We start from the raw sequence: 27,651 nt of genomic DNA, 5'->3' as shown, positions 1-27,651 counted from the left end.
TAGTATATAGAGGATCTGTCAGCTCTCCTGTGTGGTGTAGTGTACAGAGGATCTGTCAGCTCTCCTGTGTAGTGTAATATATAGAGGATCTGTCAGCTCTCCTGTGTGGTGTATTGTATAGAGGATCTGTCAGCTCTCCTGTGTGGTGTAGTGTATAGAGGATCTGTCAGCTCTCCTGAGTGTTGTAGTGTATAGAGGGTCTGTCAGCTCTCCTGTGTGGTGTAGTATATAGAGGATCTGTCAGCTCTCCTGTGTGGTGTAGTGTATAGAGGATCTGTCAGCTCTCCTGTGTGGTGCAGTATATAGAGGATCTGTCAGCTGTCCTGTGTGGTGCAGTGTATAGAGGATCTGTCAGCTCTCTTGTGTGGTGTAGTATATAGAGGATCTGTCAGCTTTCCTCTGTAGTGTATAGAGGATCTGTCAGCTTTCCTCTGCAGTGTAGTATATAGAGGATCTGTCAGCTCTCCGGTGTGGTGTAGTATACAGAGGATCTGTCAGCTCTCCTGTGTGGTGCAGTATATAGAGGATCTGTCAGCTCTCCTGTGTGGTGCAGTATATAGAGGATCTGTCAGCTGTCCTGTGTGGTGTAGTATATAGAGGATCTGTCAGCTCTCCTGTGTGGTGTAGTGTATATACAGGATCTGACAGCTCTCCTGTGTGGTGTAGTGTATTTACAGGATCTTTCAGCTCTCCTGTGTGGTGTAGTATATAGAGGATCTGTCAGCTCTCCTGTGTGGCGTAGTATATAGAGGATCTGACAGCTCTCCTGTGTGGTGTAGTGTATGGAGGATCTGTCAGCTCTCCTGTGTGGTGTAGTGTATATACAGGATCTGACAGCTCTCCTGTGTGGTGTAGTGTATTTACAGGATCTTTCAGCTCTCCTGTGTGGTGTAGTATATAGAGGATCTGTCAGCTCTCCTGTGTGGCGTAGTATATAGAGGATCTGACAGCTCTCCTGTGTGGTGTAGTGTATAGAGGATCTGTCAGCTCTCCTGTGTGGTGCAGTATATAGAGGATCTGTCAGCTCTCCTGTGTAGTGTAGTATATAGAGGATCTGTCAGCTCTCCTGTGTGGTGTAGTGTATAGAGGATCTGTCAGCTCTCCTGTGTGGTGTAGTGTATAGAGGATCAGTCAGCTCTCCTGAGAGGTGTAGTGTATAGAGGATCTGTCAGCTCTCTTGTGTGGTGTAGTATATAGAGGATCTGTCAGCTCTCCTGTTATGAATGAGTCACCGTAGGAGGTAAAAACAGAAATACTAGCTAAGTCCAGAAAACCAGAGAAGTTGGCAGCTATCAGATTGCAGACCCCTGAACCTAACAACAACAACTAGCAGTAGCCGTGGGGGGTTCCTACGGTGCCCTAGACCCCTCGATCACAGCCGGAGAACTACATAGCCTAAAGACAGAAAGGGAAATCTAAACAGCCCCAGAGCAGACCCCAAAGCAATAGGCAGCCCCCAACATATAATGACGCTGAAGCAAGATGAAAAAACACTCACACAGATAGAAAGATAGGTTGAGCAAATGATGGGGCCCAAGCTAACTAAATAGGACAGAATAGAAAAGCTGCTGTCTGCAATCCGCCAAAACCCTCTCAAAAACAAGAGCCAACAGACTGATAGGGAAAAAAGCCCTGAAGATGCTAGGCTTCAAAAAGACTATATCAGTACTCAGGTATTATCTGAAGACAGAGCAAAAAGGAATTCAGCTCACCCAGCAGGGAAAGGCAGAAATCCAGAAAAACAAGGCAAAACAAAACCAAAACACAAATGCAACAATTAGAGCAGAAAACTTAGCTTTTGAGGAGCAGGAATCAGACTGGTCTCCAAGAATCCCTCAGAGTAATCACCCACAAGGCAGAAGGGCGTCGGCTGCCTTATATCCAGTCAGCAATCCCAGTCACCCAGTCATCATCATTCTGCTCAGGTGCTTTGTAATCAGCCTCACTACCTTCCTTCACCAAAAGAGGGAGTTCATCAGACCTCAATGGTGAAGGGGAAAATGAACTCACAACACTCTCCTGTGTGGTGTAGTGTATAGAGGATCTGTCAGCTCTCCTGTGTGGTGTAGTGTATAGAGGATCTGTTAGCTCTCCTGTGTGGTGCAGTATATAGAGGATCTGTCAGCTGTCCTGTGTGGTGCAGTGTATAGAGGATCTGTCAGCTCTCCTGTGTGGTGTAGTATATAGAGGATCTGTCAGCTCTCCTGTGTGGTGTAGTGTATATACAGGATTTGTCAGCTCTCCTGTGTGGTGTAGTATATAGAGGATCTGTCAGCTCTCCTGTGTGGTGTAGTATATAGAGGATCTGTCAGCTCTCCTGTGTGGTGTAGTGTATAGAGGATCTGTCAGCTCTCCTGTGTGTTGCAGTATATAGAGGATTTGTCAGCTCTCCTGTGTGGTGTAGTATATAGAGGATCTTTCAGCTCTCCTGTGTGGTGTAGTATATAGAGGATCTTTCAGCTCTCCTGTGTGGTGTAGTGTATATACAGGATCTGTCAGCTCTCCTGTGTGGTGTAGTATATAGAGGATCTGTCAGCTCTCCTGTGTGGTGCAGTATATAGAGGATCTGTCAGCTCTCCTGTGTGGTGAAGTGTATAGAGGATCTGTCAGCTCTCCCGTGTGGTGTAGTATATAGAGGATCTGTCAGCTCTCCTGTGTGGTGCAGTATATAGATGATCTGTCAGCTCTCCTGTGTGGTGTAGTGTACAGAGGATCTGTCAGCTCTCCTGTGTAGTGTAGTATATAGAGGATCTGTCAGCTCTCCTGTGTGGTGTAGTACATAGAGGATCTGTCAGCTCTCCTGTGTGGTGTAGTGTACAGAGGATCTGTCAGCTCTCCTGTGTAGTGTAGTATATAGAGGATCTGTCAGCTCTCCTGTGTAATGTAGTATATAGAGGATCTGTCAGCTCTCCTGTGTGGTGCAGTATATAGAGGATCTGTCAGCTCTCTTGTGTGGTGTAGTATATAGAGGATCTGTCAGCTTTCCTCTGTAGTGTAGTGTATAGAGGATCTGTCAGCTTTCCTCTGCAGTGTAGTATACAGAGGATCTGTCAGCTCTCCGGTGTGGTGTAGTATACAGAGGATCTGTCAGCTCTCATGTGTGGTGCAGTATATAGAGGATCTGTCAGCTGTCCTCTGTGGTGTAGTATATAGAGGATCTGTCAGCTCTCCTGTGTGGTTTAGTGTATATACAGGATCTGACAGCTCTCCTGTGTGGTGTAGTGTATTTACAGGATCTTTCAGCTCTCCTGTGTGGTGTAGTATATAGAGGATCTGTCAGCTCTCCTGTGTGGCGTAGTATACAGAGGATCTGTCAGCTCTCCTGTGTGGTGTAGTGTATATACAGGATCTGACAGCTCTCCTGTGTGGTGTAGTGTATATACAGGATCTGTCAGCTCTCCTGTGTGGTGTAGTATATAGAGGATCTGTCAGCTCTCCTGTGTGGTGTAGTGTATAGAGGATCTGTCAACTCTCCTGTGTGGTGTAGTATATAGAGGATCTGTCAGCTCTCCTGTGTGGTGTAGTATATAGAGGATCTGTCAGCTCTCCTGTGTGGTGCAGTATATAGAGGATCTGTCAGCTCTCCTGTGTGGTGTAGTATACAGAGGATCTGTCAGCTCTCCTGTGTAGTATATAGAGGATCTGTCAGCTCTCCTGTGTGGTGTAGTATATAGAGGATCTGTCAGCTCTCCTGTGTGGTGTAGTGTACAGAGGATCTGTCAGCTCTCCTGTGTGGTGTAGTATATAGAGGATCTGTCAGCTCTCCTGTGTGGTGTAGTGTATAGAGGATCTGTCAGCTCTCCTGTGTGGTGTAGTATATAGAGGATCTATCAGCTCTCCTGTGTGGTGCAGTATATAGAGGATCTGTCAGCTGTCCTGTGTGGTGTAGTGTACAGAGGATCTGTCAGCTCTCCTGTGTAGTATATAGAGGATCTGTCAGCTCTCCTGTGTGGTGTAGTATATAGAGGATCTGTCAGCTCTCCTGAGTGTTGTAGTGTATAGAGGATCTGTCAGCTCTCCTGTGTGGTGTAGTATATAGAGGATCTGTCAGCTCTCCTGTGTGGTGTAGTGTATAGAGGATCTGTCAGCTCTCCTGTGTGGTGTAGTATATAGAGGATCTGTCAGCTCTCCTGTGTGGTGCAGTATATAGAGGATCTGTCAGCTGTCCTGTGTGGTGCAGTATATAGAGGATCTGTCAGCTGTCCTGTGTGGTGTAGTATATAGAGGATCTGTCAGCTCTCCTGTGTGGTGTATTGTATAGAGGATCTGTCAGCTCTCCTGTGTGGTGTAGTGTATAGAGGATCTGTCAGCTCTCCTGAGTGTTGTAGTGTATAGAGGATCTGTCAGCTCTCTTGTGTGGTGTAGTATATAGAGGATCTGTCAGCTTTCCTCTGCAGTGTAGTATATAGAGGATCTGTCAGCTCTCCGGTGTGGTGTAGTATACAGAGGATCTGTCAGCTCTCCTGTGTGGTGCAGTATATAGAGGATCTGTCAGCTCTCCTGTGTGTTGCAGTATATAGAGGATCTGTCAGCTGTCCTGTGTGGTGTAGTATATAGAGGATCTGTCAGCTCTCCTGTGTGGTGTATTGTATAGAGGATCTGTCAGCTCTCCTGTGTGGTGTAGTATATAGAGGATCTGTCAGCTCTCCTGTGTGGTGTAGTGTATAGAGGATCTGTCAGCTCTCCTGTGTGTTGCAGTATATAGAGGATCTGTCAGCTCTCCCGTGTGGTGTAGGATACAGGGGATCTGTCAGCTCTTCTGTCATATTGGAGAGTAGAGCATCTCCTTGTCACTTTTTACATTTCAAGCGAATCTGTTGCCAGATTTTTTTCTACATTATCTGAGAGCAGCATGATGTAGGAAAAGAGACCCCGATTCCAGCAATGTATCACTTAGTTTACTAGGTGCAGCAGCTGTGACATAATCTGAATTTTAGATTTAGCAGAGAACAGAAAGCTAACCCTGCCCACACCACAATTGTCTGTGAACACTGCATATTGACAGTTTGGCTGCTTATCACAGGCAGGGGCGTGGTCAGACCAGGGCTCACAGGAGCTGTAGTCCAGGCAGTGGTAATCTCCTGGTGATAAAACTTTCATTGAATGGAAACAATAGCATACAGTCAAATAAAGTAACATATCCCTGAAATCTGTATCTGTGCCCTTACATCATGCTGTGCTCAGATTAGATTGCTGACAGATTCCATTTAGAAAAAAAAAAATCCTTTAACTTTAGACAAAACCGTTATTCCTCCTAGTCCGGGGGATGCAGGGGAGCTGTATGACAAAGGGATTCCAGTAACACCAAAGTTATGATGTCTGTGTCGTGCAGCATCTTTCTGACCCTGCACCTGGCATTACACAATGTAATAGCATTGCTAGGCATTTTTCTTTAACGAACACTAAAACGGTCAAAAGATAACAAAAAAAAAAAAAAGCATTCAAAAAAATGAAAGCGCATGATGCAAATCATTTGCAACTTCTGCATGTTACAGCATTACCTTGCTTACTACCTTGTGCACCAAAAATAGCCGAGATAATCAGAACATTTTACGCCTGGAAGATGTGGTATTAGATTGTTTATTTAAGGAACTTTACAGTTTCCTGTTTTTCTTTCATGTGTCACACTAAGGAACATGATATTGTTCTAGTCTGTGCTTTTAGAGAAGAAGCACTTGAACTAGAGGTCAGTTTCTAAATTAGTTTAAAATGAGGCTCCATTGCAAGATAGATCTTCTAAGTGAAAGAGGTTGTCTGCTTTACAAAAACATTTCAAACACCATGTTAGGGAGTAAATGAGGGAGATCCCGGACTTCCCACGTCATCTATCAGCTACAGCAGTGAGTGACCGACCATATGTTGGAGGATACTACCTATCCATGCATTACACGTACTGTCCACTGAGTTCATGGAAATCTGTGTAATGCTTCATTTGCCCTGTGGGGGCACTGCAGGAAAACGAAAAACCTTAGGCCCAGGGTTTCTCATAGATTGCAGCTGATCGCTGGGAGTCTTTGCAGCAGATGATGCCTAGATCAGCTCATCTTTAGAAGACCCCTGAACCAAAATCCTGACATTTTCACCATGATATACAGACTGCTGCGCTTGACAACAAGGGTTTTGCCACCAAGTATTAAGTCTTGTTATTTCTCACTGCAAAATGCAAAAGGAACTTATATAATCTATACAATGTGATTTTCTGGATTTTATTTTTGATATTCTATCTCTCAATGTTAAAATTCACCTACCCTTAAAATTATAGACTGTTCATGTCTTTGTCAGTGGGCAAACCTACAAAATCAGCAAAGGATCAAATACTTATTTCCCCCACTGTATATTATTACCCATCGCATTTGTGCGATCTCTCATCTGCATAGCCTCTTGTGAGCTTTTGTTGCCACACTCTAATGTTCTACGAGTTTGCTAATTAACACTTAATAGGGCAGGGTGGATCCAAAAGTGACAGCTAGAACCAGATCTATCACTAGAATGTCACTTCCCTGCCCCCACATTTCTTGGTATCTCATGCAAAGCAGAATTCAATAGTGTCACTCAACGCATGGCCTCTTACTGCAGCTGGGATACAGTTTCTTAAAATACAAAGGGGTAACGTTTCTCCTTGGGGAGAGTGACATGTCAAGCCTGACATGCCAAGATGAGGAGACTTTTAAGTTACCATGTTCCTATACGAAATATGCAAATTGTATCTTCAGAGAGGAAGAGGACTAGAACCTATATGGGTGGCACAAGAGTTCTAGTCCTCTCCGAAGAGACAATTTAAAATGCAAAAATACGGTACTTTTATGGAAAATGTTAGATTGGCCAAGAGATTCCAAATGAATGCAGAATTGAAATGTCAATTAAAAGGTGTCTGGAAGAACTCGCTACATTTACAAGGTATTATTTGGCAAAAGCAAACATTGCATTTTACTTAGAGACTAGAAAGCAGGTTGTTTTGGTACAATAGAGGTATAGAGGATCCTCCGGAGGCCCAGGCTACGACCCAACAAATGACCGTTAAATTCCGCACCTTGGAATCCCCCTGTACGAACCAGAGGAGATAATGTCTGTAAAGCGCTCTGGAATTAACGGCGCTAAATATAAAAAAGCGAGAGGCCATCTGCAGGAGCAGATCTCATATACTATCTCCCCTGCAGATCGTTGCAGAAGGAATACCAGGCTGGTCTTAGCTTCCCCCCAAAAAAACTATGATTTCTAGAAATGCCACCTCTAAGGATCGAGATCTGATCGATCATCTGATCGCCCCATAAGTTGTATTATTTACAGGAGCAGATCGGACATTACTTTTACGCAAAATGCTTACTGGCGCCGCCACCCAGTACACGAGGACCCGTTCCCTCCCTACATACCCATCTTAAGGCAGAATTTTGAGGATGCATTAATGTATTGACTCCATTATTAAGAAAACAGAAGGAGGACATAGTAGGGACTCTTGTGCCATCCCAGACTTCCTTTCCAGGGTTCCTCATTTCACTTTAAGAAATAGCTGTCACAACCGTCAGTCATGTCATATGGAAACTTAAGACAACAGGCTCCTGTACATCAAACAAGTATTAATTACCAGCCTGACTGTCAGCTTGTGCAGCCAGAGGCTTCATCGCTACACCCTCCGCAAGGTCCTCACAAACAACGCGTTTCAGTGCCAGGTCCTGGATTCCGGGTGTTCCCAGATACGATGTCGCTATGCGGATACTTATGTATCCTTCACACCTTGTGTTACACGTGTACATTCCGCCAAATACCAAAGCAATTTACTAAACATCCGATGACTGAAATGTAGACAGACGAGTCTGGGCTGTGACTAACCATCCAATGTCTCAGTGGCCATCAGACAAAATAATAACGTGCATATTAAGGACATAATGATATATAATGGGATCAGCAATATCATGTAAAATAAAATAAAAAACGCAGATCACGGATTCATCCTTCTGTGTCCTCCTTGTAGTGCCAATTCATTTATGAATTATTTATTCTACTCACTTATATAGCACCATCATCACTGTCCCCATTGGTGCTCACAATCTAGATTCCTTATCTTTGGAGTGTCCAACGAAACCGGAGGAAACCCACACAAGCATTGGGAGAACATACAATTATCTTTATTACTTACACGAGGTGCTGGGTAACATATAATGGAAGACGTTACTGCGGTCTCATATAATGACACTCAGTTTGGCTGACGTCACTGAGGCTGCGCGCAGTCCCCGGCTGACCTGAGGTGAACTGGTGAGCGTGGGAAAAGTTCATAAACTTTCCAACGCTTATTAGTTCATCTCCAGTCAGCCGGGGAGTCTGCGCAGACATGATTTCATTCATTCTGCAGTAGTTTACAGAGGGGCCAGTCGCATTAGTACCGGTCCCCGTTGTAAACTAGTTAACCCCTTGTGATTGCAGCGGGGGACCTGACTGAACGGCGGAGAGGTATGGATATTGTTTTTTTATTTTTTTACAGGACAAGGGATTCTTTTGGATTAACAGATTAATAAATGTGGTCAAAATCTTTGTGCGATTATTTCATTGAAAGAATTTCTAATTAATGTGTGTGTATGTGTCTTTTTTTAACCCTTTACTAGTCTAGCGTTATAATGGATAGGTGTCTTATTGACACCCCTCCATTATTAACCCGGCTTCAATAACAAAGTGATATTAACCCATTATTATTAACCCATTAGCCACCACTAAAGGCAATGGGAATAGAGAGGCTAAGTGCCAGAAAAGGCACATCTTATAGATGGGGTGGCTGGGGGCAGATTTTTTTAGCCGGTGGGGGGCAAAAACAATGGTCCCTCTTTAGGCTATCAATATCTGTCCTCACTCTGGCTTTCCCTCTCTGGTGGAGAAATTACCGCGGGAGCCCTCACAATTTTTTTCAACGAATTAACCCCTTAATTTAACACCTACATGTCCCAAATTTTACACACATACACTAATCTAATTATTAGTCAAAGACTGATCCTCGCCAATCGTTACACCGATGCCTCTACCTTGTGACAGTCATTACACTGGCTACCCATCCACTCCAGAATCCAGTGCAAACTTATTACCCTCACCCACAAAGCTCTTCATGGCTCAGCACCACCCTACATCTCCTCCCTTGTTTCAGTATACCATCCTAACAGCGCCCTCCGTTCTGCTGATGACCTGAGGTTAGCATCCTCAATAATCAGAACCTCCCACTCCCGTCTCCAAGACTATACACATGCTGCGCCAATTCTTTGGAATGCATTTCCCAGGTCAATACGATTAGTCCCCAATCCCCACAATTTTAAGCATGCCCTGAAAACGCATTTATTCAGACTGGCCTACCGCCTCAACACATTAACCTAATCTATCCCTATGTGGCACAGCCAAAAGTTTTTACCATAACCAGGTTCCCCGCATTATGTTCCCACATGCTTTATGCATCCATTAGCCCTCTGTGTCTGTACTGTTACACACTTAACATTATGGCTGGTCCATACAATCAGGGAAACTGTTAGGCTAAGTGCACACGTTGCAGAGATTTTCTGCTCAAAAACCTGAATCCCTTCCCAGAAACCGCACCTATTTTTCCGCTTGCGTTTTTTGCGCAGTTTTGATGCGTTTTTGATGCGTTTTTTTTCCGCAGCGGTTTAAAACCGCATGGAAGAGGCCTAAAACGGGGAAAATCCGCAAAATTAATGAGCATGCTGCGTTTTTTACTGCGATGCGTTTTTTTCGCGGTAAAAAACGCATCAATGTGCACAAAAAGTGCAAAATGCATAGAAATGACTGTGCAGCTTATTTTTAGCAGTTTTATAGCGAAAACCGCGGTAAAAACCGCTAAAAAAAACGCTGTGTGTGAACACAGCCTTACCATCCACCTTTCGTGTCTACCTCTTTCCTCATAGATTGTAAGCTTGTGAGCAGGGCCCTCATTCCTCTTGGTATCTGTTATGATCTATGTGATTATTGTTATGCTGTAATGTCTATTGTCTGTACAAGTCCCCTCTGAAATGTAAAGTGCTGCGGAATATGTCGGCGCTATAGAAATAACATTTATTATTATAAAAAACTAAATGAAATGAAATGGTTTACTGTATGTAAACCATGTGTCATTTCATGTTGGGTTTTTTAATGATTTTACAGAAGCCTGTAAATTCTGCTATGTAGAACTCTATGAAATATATATATACATATATATATATGTCTAAATGACATGTGTGTGTGTATATATATATATATATATATATATATATATATATATATATATATATATATATATATATATATATATATATACATACACATACAGTCATGGCCAAAAGTTTTGAGAATGACACAAATATTATATTTTCACATGATCTGCTGGCCTCTGGTTTTTATGTGTGTTTGTCAGATGTTTTTATCACATACAGAAATATAATTGCAATCATATTATGAGTAGCAAAAGGTTATATTGACAGAATGAGTTAATGCAGCAAGTCAATATTTGCAGTGTTGACCCTTCTTCTTCAGGACCTCAGCAATTCTCCCTGGCATGCTCTCAAGTCAACTTCTGGATCAAATCCTGACTGATAGCAGTCCATTCTTGCAAAATCAATGCTTTTATTTTGTCTGAATTTGAAGGTTTTTGTTTGTCCACCCGTCTCTTGATGACTGACCACCAGTTCTCAATGGGATTAAGATCTGGGGAGTTTCCAGGCCATGGTCCCAAAATCTCTATGTTTTGTTCCCTGAGCAATTTAGTTATCACCTTTGCTTTATGGCAAGGTGCTCCATCATGTTGAAAAAGGCATTGTTGATCGCCAAACTGCTCTTGGACGGTTGGGAGAAGTTGCTCTTGGAGGACATTCTGGTACCATTCTTTATTCATGGCTGTGTTTTTAGGCAAGACTGAGAGAGAGCCCATTCCCTTGGCTAAGAAGCAACCCCACACATGAATGGTTTCAGGATACTTGACAGTTGGCATGAGACAAGACTGGTGATAGCGCTCACCTGGTCTTCTCCGAATAAGCCGTTTTCCAGATGTCCCAAACAATCAAAAAGGCGATTCATCAGAGAAAATGACTTTACCCCAGTCCTCAGCAGTCCACTCCCTGTACCTCTTGCAGAATATCTGTCTGTCCATGATGTTTTTCCTGGAGAGAAGTGGCTTCTTTGCTGCCCTCCTTGAGACCAGGCCTTGCTCCAAGAGTCTCCACCTCACAGTGCGTGCAGATGCACTCACACCTGCCTGCTGCCATTCCTGAGCAAGCTCTGCACTGCTGGTAGCCCGATCCCACAGCTGAAACACTTTTAAGAGACGGTCCTGGCGCTTGCTGGTCTTTCTTGGGCGCCCTGGAGCCTTTTTGGCAACAAGTGAACCTCTCTCCTTGAAGTTCTTGATGATGCGATAGATTGTTGACTGAGGTGCAATCTTTCTAGCTGCGATACTCTTCCCTGTTAGGCCATTTTTGTGCAGTGCAATGATGACTCCACGTGTTTCTTTAGAGATAACCATGGTTAACAGAAGAGAAACAATGATGCCAAGCACCAGCCTCCTTTTAAAGTGTCCAGTGGTGTCATTCTTACTTAATCATGACAGATTGATCTCCAGCCCTGTCCTCATCAACACCCACACCTGCGTTAATGGAGCAATCACTGAAACGATGTTAGCTGGTCCTTTTCAGTCAGGGCTGCAATGATGTTGAAATGTGTTTTGGGGGATAAAGTTCATGTTCTAGGCAAATATTGACTTTGCAAGTAATTGCTGTTAAGCTGATCACTCTTTATAACATTCTGGAGTATATGCAAATTGCCATTAGAAAAAATGAAGCAGTAGACTTTATAAAAATTAATATTTGTGTCATTCTCAAAACTTTTGGACATGACTGTATATATATATATATTCTATGTGTCTATATCTATTCTTTCGTTTGTGTTTTAACTTGTCATTGGGCTCCATTATGTGTCCATTTTGCAAGCTGGCGAGAAAATCTCGTCATACGGATGCCATACAGATGCTTAGATGCGTGAAAAATCGCATTCTCGCATTCTAATCTGATGACATACGGCTCAGGGAACATTTGTGCGATTCTGGTCCGATAAAAACGGACCGATTTTTTTATAGCTTGTGTGTGACTCCAGCCTAAGGCCTCATTTACACGTCAATATTGTCCACGTCCCATTTTCTCAATCAGAGTTTGGTTCGAGTATCATTAGTTTTTCTCGTAAATTAAAAGTATAGTTGAAAGATTGACACCTGCAATCTGGAGGAAAAGAAAACTGTTGGGCCTTTTGTCTCAGCCACCTGGTGCAGCCTATAGGACCTCAAAAACAACGCAAGTCACCTCTGCATTAATAATTAGGAGATAAGGCCGGGGTCACACTGGCGAGGAATACGGCCGAGTGAGAGGCGGTAAAAGCACGCATGAGACACGGACCAATGATTCTCTATGGGGTCCCTCGCACCAGCCGTATATTTCTCATCCGTATTCTACGGTCCGTGCCAATCGCAGCATGTTGCGATTGTCAGCGTACTACGCCCGTAATACGCCAATGCAAGTCTATGGGTGCGCAAAAAATACGGATTACACACGGACCACACATGTGACTTGCGAGAAATACGCACCAGGTGTCTTTTAGCAAAGCCGGCAATTCAGTGCGCGATACAGTAAACTCAAACTGACAGGTTTAATAAAGAAACGAATGAATAGATATAGACACATAGAATACATATATATATATACACTCACTGGCCACTTTATTAGGTACACCATGCTAGTAAGGGGTTGGACCCCCTTTTGCCTTCAGAACTGCCTCAATTCTTCGTGGCAGAGATTCAACAAGGTGCTGGAAGCATTCCTCAGAGATTTTGGACCATATTGACATGATGGCATCACACAGTTGGCGCAGATTTGTCGGCTGCACATCCCTGATGCGAATCTCCCGTTCCACCACATCCCAAAGATGCTCTATTGGATTGAGATCTGGTGACTGAGGAGGCCATTTGAGTACAGTAAACTCATTGTCATGTTCAAGAAACCAATCTGAGATGATTCGAGCTTTATGACATGGCGCATTATCCTGCTGAAAGTAGCCATCAGATGTTGGGTACATTGTGGTCATAAAGGGATGGACATGGTCAGCAACAATACTCAGGTAGGCTGTGGCGTTGCAACGATGCTCAATTGGTACCAAGGGGCCCAAAGAGTGCCCAGAAAAAATTCCCCACACCATGACACCACCACCACCAGCCTGAACCGTTGATACAAGGCAGGATGGATCCATGCTTTCATGTTGTTTACGCCAAATTCTGACCCTACCATCCGAATGTCGCAGCAGAAATCGAGACTCATCAGACCAGGCAACGTTTTTCCAATCTTCTACTGTCCAATTTCGATGAGCTTGTGCAAATTGTAGCCTCAGTTTCCTGTTCTTAGCTGAGAGGAGTGGTACCCAGTGTGGTCTTCTGCTGCTGTAGCCCATCTGCCTCAAAGTTCGACGCACTGTGCGTTCAGAGATGCTCTTCTGCCTACCTTGGTTGTAACGGGTGGCAATTTGAGTCACTGTTGCCTTTCTATCAGCTCGAACCAGTCTGCCCATTCTCCTCTGACCTCTGGCATCAACATGGCATTTCCGGCCACAGAACTGCCGCTCACTGGATTTTTTTTCTTTTTCGGACCATTCTCTGTAAACCCTAGAGATGGTTGTGCGTGAAAATCCCAGTAGATCAGCAGTTTCTGAAATTCTCAGACCAGCCCTTCTGGCACCAACAATCATGCCACGTTCAAAGGCACTCAAATCACCTTTCTTCCCCATACTGATGCTCGGTTTGAACTGCAGGAGATTGTCTTGACCATGTCTACATGCCTAAATGCACTGAGTTGCCGCCATGTGATTGGCTGATTAGAAATTAAGTCTTAACACACAGTTGGACAGGTGTACCTAATAAAGTGGCCAGTGAGTGTATATATATATATATACACACATGTCATTGAGACACACATATATATATATATATATATATATATATATATATATATATATATGCATTCTATGTGTCTATATCTATTCTTTGGTTTGTGTTATAGAACCTGTCATAGGGCTTCATTATATGTCCATTTTGCAAGCCTGCGAGAAAATCTCGCCATACGGATTACATACGGATGCTGACATGCGCAAAATACGCGACCACACCTTGTTTACGGATGACATACGGAGCACTGTTTAGGGGCCATTCATCCGTATTACGCATGTAAAATACTGACCGTATTTTGCGTTGGTTAGTGTGACCCCGGCCTAAGAGCGTTTGACTGGATTAGCAAATCAGGAATTTTCACTTCTATAAGCTCCTTTTAATGATGACTTCTTTATAAGTTTAGCCTAAAGGGGTACTCCCCGCTACAAGATCCTATCCCAATATGTAGTAGGTGTAAGAATAATAATATTAGCAAATACCTCCAATTAGAAAAGTAGTATAGTTCTTCTGATTCGCTATGTTTCTTACCCCATGTGCAAGGCATAGTAGTAGCTTAGGTATCCATGGTTACGACCACTAACAGTTAACTTACTGTCACTTTAAAGTATGGTTGGTCATAACCATGGATACCTAAGCTACTGAAATGCCCTGCACAAGGGGTAAGCGACATAGCGAATCAGAAGAACTATACTATATTTCTAATTAGAGGTATTTGCCATTATTTTCCATACTACATATTGGAATAGGAGACAGGAATACCCATTTAACTGTTTTTGGTTTTTTTTTCTTTTTATGCTTTCTACCATTTTATACAGAGATTTCCACTAAATAATAAATATGTTATACCATATGTTATATTCTGTATTCATTGTCCTCATTTACCCCATCTGAATGCTATATGCAGCTTACTGTGCCAATAATATTGATTCTGTTTTATTTTATTGTTTAACAAACTTTCAATAAAAATGATATATTAAAAAAAAAAGAAAGAAAGAAAGACTAACACCTGTTCTGTGTTTTGCAGACTCTCCTGGTTTTGGCATAGAAATACTGATGTGTGAATAAAGCCTAAGGTTATGAGCACACGTTGTGGATTTGCTGCGGATCCGCAGTGGGTTTTTCTGCGCAGAATTGCACCAAATCCGCAAAGGATTGCTCATGCAAGGTTAATCAATGGGAATCTAGAATTGGTGTGCACACGCTGTGGAAAATTCCATCCTGATTCGCAGCATTTTATTTTCCGCAGCATGTCAATTCTTTGTGTGGATCTGCAGTGTTTTTCCCCCCATTGACTTCCACGGAGGCAATCAAATCCGCAACAAATCCGCAGGTGTAAAAATGTTTGCGGATTTCATGCAGATTCGGCTGAAAAAAAAGCAGCGGATTTTTAAAATGCAAATAAATCAGAAGGAGGAAGAGTGTGCGGGCTGAGAATCAAAAATCGAGCCGATCTTGATTGAAACACATCAACAATGGAGGGAGGACTTGGAAAAAGGATTTTTGGGTTTTTTTTTTTTTACAGTAGTACATCTTTCATGAGCTAAGAAATTCGCAGAAAAAGCCACATCCAAATCAGCAAGAAATCCGCACAAAAAACTTGCGGAATTTCCACTGCGTTTTCTGCCAAGAGATGCAGAATCCGCACAGAAATTTCCCCAGGCAAATCCGCAACGTGTGCACATAGACTAAGGGTTTATCATCTCTACAATGGAGCAGATGGCAAACCGCAGCGGAATCCGCAGAAAGAATTGACATGTCATTCCATAGGTTATAATGCTACTGTACACTGGTTCCACAGGGCCAAAACCGGAATCCGCAGCGTGTGCACAGACCCTTAAAGTGTGCTACCGTGTTCTCTTTAAAACAGGTTAGGGTATGTGCAGACGTTGCGGATTCTGCTGCGGTCTACAGTACCATTATATTCAATGTAAAATACACTGTGCACATGCTGCGGATTTTTCCGCGCAGATTTCCTGCGGATTTGAATCAGCAGCATGTCAATGCTTTGTGCAGATTCCGCTGCGTTTTTACACCTATTCCATTCTAGGAATCCGCAGGTGTAAAAACGCAGGCGAAATCTGCACAAAATCTGCAGGAAATCCACAGTAAGGCTGGAGTCACACTAACCTGCGCAAAATACGGTCAGTATTTTACATGCGTAATACGGATGACAGACCCCTAAATAGTGCTCCGTATGTCATCCTTAATCAAGGTGTGGTCGCGTATTTTGCGCATGTCAGCATCCGTATGGCATCCGTATGGCGAGATTTTCTCGCAGGCTTGCAAAATGGACATATAATGGAGCCCAATGACAGGGTTTCTAACAGAAACCAAAGAATAGATATATACACATAGAATGCATATATATATATATACACACACACACATACACACATAGTATATATATATATTCTATGTGTCTATATCTATTCTTTCGTTTCTTTATTAAACCTGTCAGTGTGAGTTTACTAAAGACACCTGGTGCGTATTTCTCGCAAGTCACATGTGTGGTCCGTGTGTAATGCGTATTTTTTGCGCACCCATAGACTTGCATTGGCGTACTACGGGCGTAGTACGCTGACAATCGCAGCATGCTGCGATTGGCACAGAGCGTAGGATACGGATGAGAAATATACGGCTGGTGCGAGGGACCCCATAGAGAATCATTGGTCCGTGTCTAATGCGTGCTTTTTGCGCCTCTCACTCTCCCGTATTCCTCGCCAGTGTGACTCCGGCCTAAGTCTGCACTAAATCTGCAGGTAAAACGCAGGTCATTTTACCTGTGGATTTAGCAAAATCTGCGTGGAAAAATCAGCAGCAGAATCCGCAACGTGTGCACATACCCTAAATCCAAGCTCTTTATAAACAAGTAACTACTTTTTTACATTATTCATGGTTACATTCGTGCATGTAGCACAGTCACCTGGAGAAATGTTTGTACAGAAAGCAACGAATGGCCAAGGGATAGAAGAGCTCAAACAACAGATCTACCTGTGCTCGCTCCCCATAGACTAGAGTTACATAGATACCAAAAGTGTCCTGGAGCTGTGCAAAGTCCTCTCTAGAGTGAAGGCTGTTTTTCCCGTAGACTCCAGAGATAGAGCTCAGAGCGAGAAACTAGTGATGAGCGAACCGGCTCGGATAAGGTGTTATCTGAGCATGCTCGGGTGCTGAGAGTCTTAGGAATGCTCGAAGGTGTTATCTGAGCATGCTCGGGTGCTAACTGAGAGTCTTAGGAATGCTCGAAGGTGTTATCTGTTCGAGTCCTTGCACCTGCATGTTCACCACATGCAGAGAAGACACTCGGCTTGCTCGGATAACACCTTATCGGAGCACTTTTGCTCATCACTACTAGAAGGGACCATGCATGAAACACTAGCTTATTTCACTCATCAGTCAGCACTTTTACAGGCAGGAAACAAATGTGAATCACTGCTGACGAGAACTATAGAAGGAATGCCGCGTCTTGTAATGAATGGAGGAAATGGACACAAGAATCTATGATCAGCATTGGTAAATGATGAGTCTCCCATATGCAATCTCCTATCTGCAGTAATTATATAACAAATGCTGTGTCACATTGTAGCTCTTTATCAGATTCCAAAAACAACTCGAATATTCATCGTAAGGCTAACGCTTTTGCTCATGTCGGCTCACGTGTCTCTATACTTTTCTATGCATCAAGTAGAAAAACATGGCTTAATTAATAAATATTGACCTAAAGAAAAATTGTAACAAATTAACAGTCGGGATTTCTTTTCTGCACCACTGTGTGTGTCGCCTCTCTCCATTCTGGGTGATGAACGATGAGGCCACAGCGATGCTTTGGAAACAGACTATGTGACTGCTGCATACAATCTCTTTAGGTAATGAATTTCAGGGATTTTTAGATCTTTTATGTGATTTTTTTTTAATGTGTTTTCCTATCCAATGGTGAAACATAACGGAAAATATATTTGTAAAACATACTAACAGTATGCAGCATTTAAAAAAAAACAAAAAAAACAAAAAAAAAAAAACTTAAAAATGCACCAAAAGTGCATTAAAGAGTATTCACTTCTTTGACATGGAAAAAAATGTTTGTTTTTTTTGTTGTGTGTGTTTGTTAGTTATTACCTCTGGTTAATAAAATTCTAATTAGTTTCATTCTACAATCTTCATTTCTTTTCAGACTCCCATATTTGTTTGAGTTTCCAGCCAGATTCAAGTTTCAGATCTTTCTCTTATGGGAGTGTCTCTCCCAGTAATGCAGGCTGGATGTGAGTTGTATGTGTATCCGGGGTGCTGCTGTCATCATTAGCTCATACTACAGCAGCACATCTTCTATCCTGCACTTATGTCCTCTCCATGCGCTTTCTTCCTTTTCTATAGTGTGGTTTAGTAAATACTTTCTCCTAACGGCACCCGTTTCATGTAAAGTGTAAATAAACCTTAAAAGGGACCCTGACAACTGATACATGGTGCCCGATCCACGGCTGGCACTGGCTGTATGATTTCAGCCAGGTATGTTTCGCTGTGAAACACTGCGGAGTTTCAAAGAAAAATATACTTTAAAAGTCGCTGGGGAACCAGCCGCACAGGAGACAAGTCAGACAGGCGGGTCTCCAACGACTTCTCCCCACCTGCTGCCTCGGGAGTGACAGGTCTCTTCTTGCATTGAAGCATTTTATAGTCAAATATGCCTGACGGAAATCAAAAGCCAGTGTCAGATACATGCTGCCCGTGGATCGGGCTGCAAAAATCAGCTGTCATGTTCCCTTTAAATGAAATTCTTACGTTACTTAAAGGGCATCTGTCATAAATGAATTCTAGCTCTACAACTTCTTTTTTTTCTTGCAGACTTTTTCATTAAATCCTTAATTATCTGCTGCCGGTGTTGTAGCTCTACTTAGGACACTCCAGATGAGCGAACCCAAAAATGTAAAGTTCGAGGCCCATACCAGTCCCTGAACTCCAAACACGAACTTCGAGAGAGAGAGAGAGAGAGAGAGAGAGAGAGAGATTTGCCAGCTCCAAAGTTTGGGTCCCTATTGATTTCAATGGGGTTTGGGTTCAGGTTCGGGTAGAGTTCTGGTGCCCAAACCGAACTTTGGACTAAAGTCCAGTTGGGTAAGAGAATCAAAACTTCCATGGGTCCGCTCATCCCTTCTCCAGTCCCTTACAGCAGCAAGTCCGTCCAATTTAGCGATAGACGCTGTTCATATGACTGGTGTATCTATTCTTAACTTAATTTATTTGTATTATTTTTATTTTGTCCAATCTTTATTATCTGATTGGAATTCATTTATATCAATAAATGTTATTTATCCTATGCAGAAGTAGTTGATAATACACTGCTCAAAAAAATAAAGGGAACACTTACACAACAGAATATAACTGCAAGTAAATCAAACTTCTGTGAAATCAAACTGTCCACTTAGGAAGCAACACTGATTGACAATGTCACAGGCTGTTGTGCAAATGGAATACACAACAGATGGAAATTATTGCAAATTATCAAGACACCCGCAATAAAGGAGTGGTTCTGCAGGTGGGGACCAAAGACCACATCTCTGTACCAATGCTTTCTGGCTGATGTTTTGGTCACTTTTGAATGTTGGTTGTGCTTTCACACTCGTGGTAGCATGAGACGGACTCTACAACCCACACAAGTGGTTCACACTGAGCACATGATAGATGTGACAGAGTGTGGAGACGCCGTGGACAGTGATCTACTGCCTGCAACATCCTTCAGCATGACCAGTTTGACAGTGGGCCAGTAATGATGTGGGGTGGCATTTCTTTGGAGGGCCGCACAGCCCTCCATGTGCTCGCCAGGGGTAGCCTGACTGCCATTAGGTACCGAGATGAGATCCTCAGACCCCTTGTGAGACCATATCCTGGTGCGGTTGGCCCTGGGTTCCTCCTTATGCAGGACAATGCCAGACCTCAGGTGGCTGGAGTGTGTCAGCAGTTCCTGCAAGATGAAGGCATTGAAGCTATGGACTGGCCCGCCCGTTCCCCAGACCTGAATCCAATTGAGCACATCTGGGACATCAAGTCTCGCTCCATCCACAAACATCACGTTCCACCACAGGCTGTCCAGGAGTTGGCGGATGCTTTAGTCCAGGTCTGGGAGGAGATCCCTCAGGAGACCATCTGCCGCCTCATCAGGAGCATGCCCAGGCGTTGTACAGTAGGGAGGTCATACAGGCACGTGGAGGCCACACACAATACTGAGCATCTTTTCCTTGTCATGAGGTATTTCCACTGAAGTTGGATCAGCCTGTAATTTGATTTTCCACTTTGATTTTGAGTATCCTTCCAAAACCAGGCCTCCATGGGATATTCACTTTGATTTACATTGATAACTGTTATAATTTATTGTTCTAAACACATTCCACTAAGTAATGAATAAAAATTTGCAACTGAAATATTTCATTCAGAGATATCTAGGATGTGGTATTTTAGTGTTCCCTTTACTTTTTTTGAGTAGTGTATATTGGTGGGTTTCTGCCTCATGGACCCCACACTGCTCACTGGATTGGGGCACTTCTATTCTAGAACACATGCTTGGCCGCCCTCCATTTATTCTGTATGGCGACTCCAGGAAAAAAGGCGAGCGCGGCGCTCAGCAGTCCCATAAAGAAGGCTGCACTCCATACTCACATGGACAAAACTGCAACGTTCTGGCGAACTTTAACTGGCGTTTTAACTTTGAGTAAAGAATTTTCTGCCTTGGACATTACATCTGCGCGTGACGCACTTACAGGAAATAAAGTAAGACTCATTATCCTTTATGTTGGTCAACCATGCGGTTCACCTTTACCAGAAGAGACACAGATAAAAGCATTTACAGCACAACACAAAGATCTACCAGAACACTGCACGTCAGTAAATAACACACAGTGACTCATTTAGCTCTTGATGAACCCTACAAAAAGTTATTCTAATGTCTTAATAGGTCACAGTTATGCTTCTAATTGGTGACAATTACACACTCATGCATCATTGTCACAATTTAGCAAGTTCATATATTTCCTTTGTATGCACAGTGGTGCTCTTTATTCTGAGCCAACTGGTTCGGGAATAGTATGGCAGAACTGTCAAAATGACTGGTGCACTTAACAAGCAGAGCATTTAGGCTAAGTTCACACTAGTCGTTTTTGCAGCTTTTTTTTTTTTTTTTAGAGATTTTTTTATGCAAATTTCCAGCTGCGTTTTACAGTACCAGCAAAGCCTATGAGATTTCAGAAATCTCATGAGCACACATTGGGGGTTTTTTTTGTGTTTTTTTTTTTTTTTTTTTTTTTTGCACAATGGAGCATGTCACTTCTTTCAGCGTTTTTCATCCATTGAAATGAATGGGTGGTGAAAGAAAAATGCAGGTATCAGGTTTTGCTGCATTTTTCTTTTGTGCCAGAAGCTGATTCTATAGAATAGAACTTTTTTCCCCCAACACTAAACTTTTATTAGCAAGCACAAGAGACAAATCTATCGTGCCAAAACCGCAGCAAAAAATGCACAAAAAAGGCAGCAAAAACGCAAGAAAAACCAAGGAAAACATTATTTTTTTCGGCAGCTTCTTTCCTGCCAAGAGATCAGGTTTAGAATCAGAAAAGAAAAAACGCCTAGTGTGAACTTACCCTAAGGGTATGTGCACACGCTCCGGATTCCGCTGGGGTTCCGCAGCGTTTTTGGCCGCTGCGGACCCGCAGCAGTTTTAGCTGCGGTGTACAGTACCATTCAAATGAATGGTACAAAAAAAACGCTGTGTAGACGTTGCGGAAAAATCCGCGCGGATTTGAAACCGCAGAAAGAAGTGACATGTCAATTCTTTCTGCGGAATCCGCAGCGGGTTCCTATCTCCACCATTGTGGAGATGGTGAATCCGCAGGACCAAACCGCAGGCAAAACCGCAGATAATCCGCAGGTCTTTTGACCCGCGGATTATCTGCGGTTTTTGCAAAATCCGTGCGGATTAATCCGCAGCGGATTCCGCAGCGTCTGCACACACCCTAAGAAGGAAAGCTCAAGGACTTCTTGGGGGAGAGAAGTTAGATGGTCTTGAACGTGAACTGTAATGCCAATCAATGGACATTATAGAACTCTTTGATGGGCAGGGCTGTTCTCTACCCAGTGTTATCTTACTGCACAGCAAGGTCATATCTTTCTGAAAAAAGATGATAAACATAACTTGTAGCAAAATGTCAGCGCTTGCGACCAGATACCCTCCCCCCACTCCGAAGTGTAAGTCATTCATGCACCAGGGTGAAATGCCAAACATTGTAAGAAGTTCTGTTATGTTTGTATATAATGGCTACAAAAATAAAACAAAAAATAACAAACTGACACTGAGACCATAAACACCTGACGTGAAAAAGACCATGTCTGGGACAACTAAAAACATAAAGTAACAACTTCTGTGCACAAAGTTACAAGAATAGAAATGCAAGATTCAGCAGATTCCGAGGTTTCTGCATTCATGACTTGTTATAATGGATCATCGAAATATGGAAAGGATATGATCTGGGTCAGGACCTGGAAGAGCTGGGGGTAAGAGCTCCATTCATTAGTGCCTTTGAGGCTGTTTTAAGTTTTTGGTGCTTTCTGCCGTGTTTTGGTTGTTGCTGGTTTAACCAAACTCAACGTTGTCAGAGATAAAAACTATTAGGGTATGTGCACACGTTGCGGATTCGTCTGCGGATTTTTCCATGCGGAATCTGCAGAATCCACAGGTCAAAATGCCTGCGGATTTCATCTGCTTTTTGACACCTGCGGATTCCTAGAATGGAAAAGGTGTAAAAACGCTGCGGAATCCGAACAAAGAATTAACATGCTGCGGAAAATAAACCGCTGCGTTTCTTTGCGGAATTTTCTGCAGCCTGTGCACAGCGGTTTTTGTTTTACATACGATAACATGGTACTGTACATTCCATGGAAAACTGCTGCGGATCCGCAGGGCCAAATCCGCTGCGGATCCGCAGACGAATCCGCAACGTGTGCACACACACACACCCTTATTATTATATGGACAGCACTAGGACCAATGTTATTTAATTAGGCTATTCAGATGAGAATTCTTCTTTGCCGAATATGCAATTTGATCAGAGTGTGATCCGATTTTCTCAGATATGGAGAATAAAAATTTCTCCTTCTCCATTCTGTAAGTCCGTGAAAAATTGGACTGCACTCGGATACCATCTGAGAGGAGTGTGATGTTTTCCACGGACCCATAGACATGAACGGCAGAGTGTCATCTAATAACTGGAGGCAAATTGCTGAGATTTGGACATGTGCACATCCCCATAGAAAAACGAAGGAGTCCTAATAGTAATACAAGCTCCAATATTTTACACATAGTGCAGCTCATATTAGTAGCCCCAAACGATACTGTAGTGAATAGTACGTGTATTATACGAGTTGGTGAATAAAGTGTAACATATAAGTACAGGTCATACTCCTATATGTACTATACAAGCTCCAATAAAAATTAACATAGAGAACATCCTACTACTATGTATGTAAAGCTGTAATAAAAAGCACAGTGCTGTCATATCAGCATAGGTACAACACACACCAGTAGTAGTGAACGTAGTGCACATTCTATTATATGTATATAAAGCTGTAATAATAAGCACGGCGCGGACTAATTATTATATGTACGATACAAACTGCAACATAAGTGATTATAGTGGTCATCCTTTTATAATGTCCTATAGGAGATCTAATAAGCGCAGGGCTGTCATATTATTAGGTGCATGATACAAACTCATATAAATGAAAATAAGTACTGTACTATATAAAGCTGTAATAACAAGCATCGCGCATCTAATTATTATATGTATGATACAAACTCCAATATAAATGAATGTATGTTCGGTGGAAGCTGTAATAATAACCGTAGCGCTGTCATATTCGTATATGTACTATACAAGATCCGATACAAATTATCATGTCTACACTATATAAAGCTGTAATAATGAATATAGTGCTATCATTATCTGATATATCCTATAAAATAATGCTGTAATATTAATAACAGTGCTGTCATATTAGGATATGTATGACACAAAATCCAATATCACATACAAACTCCAATATTATATTATATATATATACACACACACACACAGTATACAAAGCTGTAATAATGACTATAGCGCTGTCATGTTAGTATATGTACAATACAAACTCCAATATTATATATATATATATATACACACACACTATACAAAGCTGTAATAATAAGTATAGCGCTGTCATGTTAGTATACGTACAATACAAACTCCAATATTATATATATATATATACACACACACAGTATACAAAGCTGTAATAATAAGTATAGCGCTGTCATGTTAGTATACGTACAATACAAACTCCAATATTATATATATATATACATACATACATACACACACACACACAGTATACAAAGCTGTAATAATAAGTATAGCGCTGTCATGTTAGTATACGTACAATACAAACTCCAATATTATATATATATATATATACACACACACACAGTATACAAAGCTGTAATAATAAGTATAGTGCTGTCATATTAGTATATGTACGATACAATCTCCAATGTAAATGAATACATACGCGACATAAAGCTGTGATTATGAGTATAGTGCTATCATAATCTTATATATCCTATACAATAAAGCTGTAATAATAAGAGTGCTGTCATGCTAGGGTATGTAGGGTACAAACTCCAATATATACAGTATATACACACACACTATATAAAGCTGTAATAATAAGCACCGCGCCGTCACATTGGGATATTTGGTCTATAAATCCTATATACATCCCACATCCTACACAGCCCATGGTGTAAATGATGCTGCCCACCACCAGGATTATGAGACTTATCTCACCTGTACAATTACTATGAAAACTGCATGCTGTGATACACACTTCATTGAAAACTTTTCCCAGCAGCAGTAACCATACCTCCTTTTCCTCATTGCATTGAAGGTGTAATGGCTCAATGGAACAATGTGTCAAATGCCCATAACAAGTTCAGCTCTGGAGTGATCAAGGGCAGAAAGGGTTAGAGAGAAAGCAGCCCAGTGCCAGCAGCACTCCCTCCCTCCCTCCCTCACTCACCCTTGGGTTCTTCCATCAGCTCTGCTGCTCCTCGCTCAGCCTGTGCCTGCTGCAGTCTCACTGAGAGATGAGACTTGCCTATTTAACGGTGCATGCATGTGGGTGGACTCAGCTTCTTTTTTTTTTTCTCCTCTACATGGAAGATCCCAGTTGACAGGAGGTCAGTGGCTCTTGATAGTGGTGCTGGATGATGGAGGGACACAAGGGCCTGGCTGCTGCTGCTGCTGCTTGGAGCTTGGGATCCCTCGAGGATGGAGCAGCTCTCAGTGTGTCTGGGTGGGTAAACAGCCCATGGCTTCAGCTTGCAGAGCAGCACAGCACAGTCCCATGGAGGCTTCCCTTTGCAATAATAATAACCCTGGGATGCAGACAGAGGAGGTCATTATTCATCCTTTGAAGCAGCTCCACACTGGAAAGAATACATATGAGAAGAGGAGAGAAAAAAAATATGTCCTGTTCTTAAAGAGCCAGTCCCCTGCCCTACATGGCTTGCAAGCACACAAAGCAGCCCCTCTATGTGTGCACAGACATTGCCATCAGATCACCTTTCATTTGCAGGACTGATTGTTCGCCTGGCTGACTGCAGAGCTGCCAAAAGAGAGGAGGACACAGGGGGGAATGAGGAGCTGGGATTAGTAACACACTGGGCTGGGGAAAGCAGCAGCTCTGCTCATTGGGGAAGTCACACTGTACAGGAGGGATGGCTTGTGGGATTACTCTGTTAGGTAACTTGGTGCCTTGTCTTTCTCGTCCATTGTGATGTAGGATGGATGGGTTGGCACCAAATAAATGCATCTAATTATAAGGTGCGGCTATATCTGCTGAGGTTTAATTGGAATGAGACGCCTGATTCTAATATCAGCTTTCCTGTTTCGACATTAGACAAAGGAAGTGACCACATTCTTAGTTGCTAAAAAATAAGTTACCCCCCCCACACCTCCACAAGATGCATGATGTCCCATGTGTATGTCCAGTCTCGGACTGGCCGACAGGTAGACAGGAGAATCCTCCGGTAGGCCGCTGTGAAGGAGTGCTAATGAGTAGTGATATGACATTTTAATTTACAATTTTCAGGAGTAGATATCATCCAATCATTCATTAAAAAAGCTAGCCAAATTAATATTACATAGAAGCAAAAGTAATTTTGTGTAATGGGCTCAGGGGTTTTTTTTAACAGTAGGCACCAAGAATCAATGTTACTGGTGGGCATTTGTCAACCCAGTCCGACACTGAGTGTTTCCCTATCGTTGCATTGATAGACTATAGAACTGCTGGGCAATAACTGTGAATCTGAAATTCAGCATAATCCCAGAGGCGGACATATCATTGGTGCAACTTGTGAAGCTGCATAGGGGTCAATAAGGTAAGGAAGCCCTTTTCTACATCCAAGGACTGCAGTGGGACTATACCATCAGGAGATGTAGTAAAAAGTCAGGTGCTCACCCAGCCAAGCCCCTCCAGGCTCTCCTCGGACCACGGCACAGTGGTTCCACCACCCCAGTTACAGTTTGTTCAGGCCCTAACATCCAGTGGCTCAGAGGAATCCTCCAATACAGACCTGTACCAGGAGGTCTCCTGCCAAAAAGACCAGCAGGATAAAATCCACTCTTACCTGTGGACAGTAACAACGCGTATAGATAGGCTGACTACTCCAGACTAATGATGAGTGCGTATACTCGTTCCTCGGGTTTCCCCGGGCATGCTCGGGTGATCTCCGAGAATTTTGGCATGCTCGGAGATTTAGTCTTTGTCGATACAGCTACATTATTTGCGGCTGCTAGACAGCCTGAATACATGTGTGGAATTCCTAACAAACATGCAATCCCCTCATGTATTCAGCCTTTCCAGCAGCCGCAAATCATGCAGCTGCGTAGACAAACACTAAATCTCCGAGCACGCCAAAATTCTCGGAGATCACCCTAGCATGCTCAGGAAAACTCGAGCAACGAGTATACTCGTTCATCACTACTCCAGACGCATACACACCTGCGACCACTGCGGCCTGCCAGCTATGTGCCCAGTTCCGGACCCTGTCTGTCAGCTCCTCTACGTTATGGCAGTAACCTTGCTCTTAGTCAGGGGTTTATTAATCAGTGCCTGCTGCACTTCGAACTCTTGGCTCAGCAGTTTGTCTCAGATTTGACCAAAGTGGCTTTCATCATGTCCTATCTCACTGGCAAAACTCTGGCGTGGCTCAACCCCTATGAGAGAGAGGGGATCTTCTTGTTTCAAACTCCAGTCATTTCTTGATGCCTTCAATAAGGTCTTCGATGAGCCTGGACGTCGCTCCTCCACAGCATCTTCTCTCCTCAGACTGCGCCAGAGATACCTCACAGTACGCTATTAGTTTCCGTATACTGTCACTCAAACTCTTTAGGAATAATGAGGCTCTGGTGGCCACCTTCTGGGAGGGTCTTTCTGGGTGAATCAAGGACAACCTTGCCGGTCATGATATACCCACCTCACTGGATGACCTGGTGTCTCTGGCGACTCACATCGACATCAGGTTTCAGGAGCATTTCAGGTAGGTGACTTACGAGAGAACACCTGCGCGACTTGCTCCTACCTTTTAAGGGCCGATCATACAGCAAGTCTCAGCTTCGGGA

The 27,651-nt window shown here is 42.9% G+C and overlaps 1 protein-coding gene across 2 annotated transcripts in view; it reads right to left on the bottom strand.

Annotated features, from left to right (window-relative positions):
* Positions 1-25,663, bottom strand: part of ENTPD1 (ectonucleoside triphosphate diphosphohydrolase 1) — a 131,468-nt gene extending 105,805 nt beyond the window's left edge. Inside the window, exon 1 of one of the 2 annotated variants that reach the window (XM_073552786.1) lies at positions 25,046-25,663. In XM_073552786.1, coding sequence (XP_073408887.1) covers positions 25,046-25,061 — 16 coding nt within the window. In that variant the 5' untranslated portion in view covers positions 25,062-25,663. The remainder of the gene's footprint in view (positions 1-25,045) is intronic. The other variant, XM_073552785.1, reaches the window with a different exon arrangement.
* Between the last annotated feature and the right edge of the window lie 1,988 nt (positions 25,664-27,651).

This window comes from Dendrobates tinctorius, unplaced genomic scaffold (genome assembly GCF_039654945.1).
Source record: "Dendrobates tinctorius isolate UK_male_01 unplaced genomic scaffold, ASM3965494v1 ptg000196l, whole genome shotgun sequence".
NCBI classification, from domain to species: domain Eukaryota; kingdom Metazoa; phylum Chordata; class Amphibia; order Anura; family Dendrobatidae; genus Dendrobates; species Dendrobates tinctorius.
The sequence above is the reverse complement of the archived record's forward strand: the minus strand, read 5'-3'. Positions and strand labels throughout refer to the sequence as shown.